Genomic DNA, 6252 nt, shown 5'->3' with positions numbered 1-6252 from the left:
TCGTATACATTAGGAATATTTTGTATAGATGTTTAACATTTTTTCTAAATACCCGGTTAACCTTTTTTTAATATCACATGCATTTTTTCGAAACACGTGAACATGTTTTTGTTACTATATGTATTCATAAAATTGTTTGCATTTTTCAACGTTTTCAATATTTTTTAATTTCCTGAACTTTATTGAAAATTTAAGTTTTTGTAGGTAATATTGAAAATCCAAGTAGTATATAAAACAAAAAAAGATAAAACACGCTGAGCAGTATGTGGGTCGGCCCATTGACCGGGCTCCCCAGAGGTGAGTTGCTGCTTCCTCGAAGAAGTCGTGCCCCCCGGTGAAAAAAATCGCCGAACAGTATATTTTTTTTAATTTGCCTACTTTAGGCGGTCGGATTTGCTCAAAAAACAAAAGTTAGTCGGTCGGTCCCATACTTTCGTCGTGAAAAAAACAAGTTGTCGAAAGAGCAGGCTGGGCCTTGTCCGCCCAATCAGCCCGCGACGCTAGCCTAGGGTTCTCGTCGTCCGTCTCCCAGAAACCAGAGTCCCTGCCACTCAATCTCCCTCTCCCCCCTTCACCACCCCCATCCGGCGGCGGCGCCCCAACCCCGTCAACCACCGCCTGGCTCTGCCGACCAGCGTCCTCACCCCCTCCGGTGAATCGGCGGCGAGCTTTCTGAAGCCAATATGGTGAGTAGCTCAGGCTTTTGAGCCAGGTCCTGAAGCCGGCATGGTTGATTTGATGCTCGTTTGTTGTACAGCTGTTCTTCTCCTACTTCAAGGAGCTCGTCGGGAAGGAGGTTACGGTCGAGCTCAAGAACGACCTGGCCATCCGCGGCACGCTCCACTCGGTGGATCAGTACCTCAACATCAAGCTCGAGAACACTCGGGTCGTCGACCAGGACAAGTATCCTCACATGGTATGATCATCTTCATCCGGCTTATGCCAGTGCGTAATTAGTCAATGCCTATAAGCCGCCTGCCTGTTTTAGTAGAGCACTATATGGATCGCTTGATTCCCTAGATGAAGACTAACCCAATATCTTGCTGCTTAGGTGATTGTTTTTGTGTCATACTCTTGTTATAGGCTGCAAGGTGCGTTCGTTGACTTAGGAAACACAGGGTAGTGGTTGGTTCCTGTTGGGATTGTAGACTTGCGATTCCAGATTCTTGGTGCAATGGTTAAGGTTTATCTTAGAAGTAAATACCAAAGAGTAGCTTTAAGCAAGCGATCTAATTGTAAGTTATATACTAGTGATGGTTGCTCTGCTTCATTCGACTTCCTAGCAGTCTACCTTAATATCATTAGTTATAGCTCAATTCAGGGGTGTTGTCTAAATGGATGGTATCCACGCTTCCTGAAATACATACAATTTGGGTCTAAAGTTCTAAAGACATGGTAGAAATAATAAGTAAGGCATCACGTGTGCGACCTGATTATATTCTGTATATTCTATATGTTGATTCAATTAAAGTCTTAAACGAGTATCTCTAGTGGGTCTCTGTGTTATGTTTCACATACCTCATATGTTGATTCCGTTAAGTTTTAAATTAGTGCCTCTAGTGTTAACCAGACATGGTTAGCTCGTTCTGTACCAAAAATCTGCTAGTACTCGTTTGATCTTGGTAGGTTAAGCTTCTTGTAATAAATAATGCCAGGTAATTTCATAAGGTTAAGATTCTAGCCGCATACATGCAACAAATTTTGTAGATTGGTAATGAGTGCTTCACCTGGTTTATAACATGTTATAGAAGGTGTTGTTAATACCTGAACATGAAATGTTGGTCCCTTAATCCCAGTACACATTACTCATGTAACAATCTGAACAGTCGGAATTGAATTGTTGTGTGAACCTTGTGGTTTAAAAGCTAACATTGTGCTGTGATCAATGTTTGTAAGGCGAGGCGAGGCACTAAAACGCAAGGCAAGACGACGCCTTAGACACATACATATACAATATATGGCAGACAATTAGGAGATTTAACAACTAGCACTAACATAATAAACTGTACATACATATGTGTTTAAGGAATTGCACATCTCTATCCTAATCTCCATGGATGCCTCGGGACACTTATCCACATCACTAGAACCCCCAGAAAGGTGCTGCTTCAGCCTTCTCACTCCAGCATGGATCATCTTGCCACACAATGTACACTGGAGTAAGTCCTTCCTCTCTAAATCTGGCCAGAACCCATACTTCCAAGCCGGATCGTCGGATGTAGCTCTTCTCCTAGGATCGTTGAATAGATCATAAGCATTACCAGCCACAGGATCCATGAGGACACCTGGCTACTGCAGCAACACTGAGAGAAGGCCCAATCAGCCATGAAATAAAAAGAGAGAAGAGCCAAATCACTAGAGCAACCAGATCAAATATGGGGAAGGAGAGAAGAGGTGGTGGGGCTGCTGCCTTGTGGATGGAGAAGCAGATTTGGGAGGATCTGGATGCAGAGGAGAAGGAACAGGCAAGCAGCCAAGCACATCTAGCTACACTGCAGGGAGAAACAGAGTATTGGAGGGGTGGGATAGAAGCAGTGAAGGGCAGGTGAGAAGCGAGACTAGAATGGGAGCCACACCTTGCTGTTGCACCAGAGGAGGGGGAGCTGAGCCCGGAGAGGAGAGGCACAGATCGGAGCCGTGGAGGAAGGAGCCGCCACCAAAGGTGAGAGAGGAGAAAAGGAATCCCTCTTGCGTGGATTGGACGTTTGGTCCGATCCTCTCTCCTGCCCTCCGCCTTGTACCTGTTTGCGGTTGCGTGTGGGCCCAATCTTTCCCATGAAAGTTTCCCGCTCGGGCCACTCTTCCCCGCGTGGGAGCAGCCAATGGCATCTGATCTGGCCCAAGGCGTCACCTTGCATGCCTAGGAAGACGATTCATATACCCTATGGTCTAAAGTGAATGCTTTACGAAGCTGTCTAGGGCAGGCTCGACGCTTTGCCATCGGAGGGCGCCCCTATTGCCATTACATACGCCTTAGAAACAATGGATGGCATATCCTTTTTTCCATACAACCAAATAGGTGATGCATGCCATTTTGGATAGCATATAATGCACTGATCTAGTATTGTAGATATGTAGTTGTCCTTTTGGGCAGCTAAGTTGAACTAATGATATTCTGTGGAGGTATTTCAGAGTGGATACCCTTTTGAACTGCTCTCATTGGTATTTAGAGTAGATAACCATTAGTGAAGATTGCTTGTTACTAGAAGTGTATGGGCGCTATGCCGCACCGCTTGCCTCCGAGCGTCTCTCTGGTTGCTTCAGTGTTCCTTGTATTGATAGAACACGGTCAGCCACATACACAAGAACAAAGGCCTAGGCAACACAAGAACAAAGAAACCGAAGGACTCCAACCAACAAACGCAGAGAAATAACAACAAAATCGTAAGACACCGCCCCTAATAAAGTGACAGACGGCACCATCCTCCCCAACGCAAGAACACATAGCACGTGCGCACCATCGCAACAACCATAACCCCAAAGATCCATCAAATCAAAACGGAAACAAGTCGCCCAAAACCCATCAACCAAACACCCCATCAACATTGAATCTCAGGATTCAGAATGACAGGACCTCTCCTCATTGCCTATCCCCAAACCAAATGAAAACTGAAAGAAGGATCACAGCAAAAGGGAAAATAAAGGATGGTCAATGAACTAATCGAAATGCAGTCACACGACATGAAGTAGTTCTTACACATACTCGCTGGACTCGCAACATATTCTGGTGGCCTTGGTGATGTTGATCCCAACCTTGGGCTCCATGATGCCGACACTGAACTTGTCCTTCCCCTCCTTCATCCTTCGCAAGTTGAACTATCTGTGCCTATACGACCAAAATCAGCACCCACGAGGCCAAGAAATCATTCATCCATTGTGGCGGCATTACATCGGTTCATAGTGTCAACGGTGAATAGAAGGTGGTGAACCCCGCGAGCTTGAGGGCCATGCTGAAACAGTCGAGGTCCAACACGGAGGAGTGGACGACTTCTACACTCTGCCCAATCTTGTTGATGCAATAGGTCGAGGTTCAACATGGAGGAGCAGACGATGTCTACACTCTGCCCAATCTCGTTGATGCAGCAGGTGCGGAAGAGCACGGACTTGAAGGGAAGCTAGAACAGAAAGATAGAGCGACACAACAGTCGAATGAACTGACGCCACAGTCTCCGGTTGCAAGTAGCAAAGTGACCCTTCTCGTCTCTCCTAAGGACCCCAATTAAGCAAACACATGTGCAGCCGACACACACCGCCGAAAAGGGCAACTAAGTGACACGGGACATCATACCGGGCTAGGTGTAACAAGTGTCCGGTAGGGGTGGGCAGAAATCCATGAACCGAAAACTGGATCGAGAAAACCAAGACCAAAGTCGAAAAAGGTTAGCAATGTTCAAAACCGAACTTAGCTCTTTGGACTGAGATATTGCATCAAGGCCTAGCAAACTAAGCCGAATAGGCAATAGCCCATCTACCAATTACACCTACGTAGCCTTACATCCGCCCAAACGTACGCAACCCCCAATCCTAATGCGTTCCATTCTTCACCATAGCGCCTCCTCCGTTCTCCTACCTCGCATAGTCCCAGCGTCCATGACTTGTACGCGGCTGTGGCCATGGCTCCTTCTGTCCTTCATGGCCGGAGGTTGTGCCAGAATCTCCTAACGCATAGTGTCCGGTCGTTCACATGGCTTCACATGGCTTCCTCGCGCGATGGCCATGGCTTCTTCATGGCCGATGATAGCATTCATAGCACTCGCATAGCGGCCGGCGGCTCGCCTGCAACGATTTCTGGCATTTCCTTCCTCCTACCATTCCTGCGAGTGCTTGATTTCTGCTCGTATGTTCCATCGTTTCTTGCTTATTAAGATTTGACTCGTGATTTGTTCCTCTCAGAAAATAGCGGTCCTCTTCAGTCATGACCGAGGGCTGAACCGAGTTCTAGGTGCAAAAATCAATCGGTTTTGCATTTGTGGAGTAACCGACCAGTCATCACATATACGAAGGAACCAAATTTCTTTATTAATTGAAGAACCGAACTGATCGATTTGGTTAGACCAAACGCCTAGTCTAACTGACATGCCATACAGTGACAAAAAGTAAATCCCATGTAGGTCACCCACCGAGTGACCAAGTCAAAGTCGTGGGGCAAAATCTGAAATTGTACACCTTAATTGATTGTGAGAGCTTTAACCCCTAGGTAGCTTAGAGTGAATTAAAGGACGAGTGCATGAACATGGGGTATTCCCAAAGGGAAGTAAAGCTAGTATCATATAGTGTAATGTTTTGTTGGCCGTGATAGTTGCCTGTATGTCAGATATCGTTCATGTCCATGTTTGGTCAACAAACCATGTATGTTACGCCACTCGTGTCATACTCGACCGGTTAATTAGTATATCTGTAAAACACTCGATGCATCTGTTCGTGGCTACTATGGAAACTAGTAAAGTAGTACTAACATTGATCTCATTTGCACACGCTAATCTGACAATTCCTGTTGGCAGCTATCGGTGCGGAACTGCTTCATCAGGGGATCTGTGGTGCGTTACGTCCTGCTTCCGCAGGACGGGGTTGACATCGACATCCTCCATGACGCCACCAGGAGGGAGGCACGGGGCGGCTGATTGATATAGTTTATTCCCTTTTCTCGGCCGTGAGATAATTCTAATCTGATTTGTGGAACTGGAACATGTATGGACTGACATCGGCATTGCTTAACTCCGCTCGTGGTACACTTGCAGTGCAAATTATCCAATGTTACATATGTCAATGTGCTATTATCAAAGAGCAACAACCAAGCATTGCCATGCTATACTGCTGGTGTTGATGCAAATTTCGATTGACGTCATTAGATCAGGTCCTTCGGTTTTTTGAGATTTTTCAGGCCCTGTTTGGAACGCCGAACATTTCCCTGCGACTAATGAAAACTGTGGCCTGTGTGACAATCCCTGAAATTTCCTGAGACTCAACCTATGTTGTTGCGTGTTTTCCCATGGTTGCTTGGGCAATGTTGCTGAGAAGTGCTAACATTGTTGGCATGTACTCCCTCCGTTCCTAAATATAAGTCTTTTTAGAGATTGCACTATGGACTACATACGGAGCAAAATGAGTGAATCTATATTCTAAAATATGTCTATATACATCCGTACGTAGTTTGTAGTGGAATCTTTAAGAAGATTTATATTTAGGAACGGAGGGAGTAGTCATGTACTGGCATGCTGCTGACTGAGTGGTCAAAGATGGATGAGTAGAGCA

At 45.8% G+C, this 6252-nt stretch overlaps 1 protein-coding gene across 1 annotated transcript; it reads left to right on the top strand.

Annotated features, from left to right (window-relative positions):
* The first annotated feature begins 399 nt into the window (after positions 1 to 399).
* On the top strand, positions 400 to 5759 carry LOC123167833 (sm-like protein LSM2). Its single transcript, XM_044585693.1, has 3 exons — positions 400 to 686; positions 758 to 916; positions 5502 to 5759. Exons 1-3 carry the CDS (start codon positions 684 to 686, stop codon positions 5619 to 5621), a joined length of 282 nt encoding a protein of 93 aa, XP_044441628.1. The 5' UTR covers positions 400 to 683; the 3' UTR covers positions 5622 to 5759.
* The last annotated feature ends 493 nt before the right edge of the window (positions 5760 to 6252 follow it).

This window comes from Triticum aestivum, chromosome 7D, assembly GCF_018294505.1.
Source record: "Triticum aestivum cultivar Chinese Spring chromosome 7D, IWGSC CS RefSeq v2.1, whole genome shotgun sequence".
Taxonomy (NCBI): Eukaryota; Viridiplantae; Streptophyta; class Magnoliopsida; order Poales; family Poaceae; genus Triticum; species Triticum aestivum.
The sequence above is the reverse complement of the archived record's forward strand: the minus strand, read 5'-3'. Positions and strand labels throughout refer to the sequence as shown.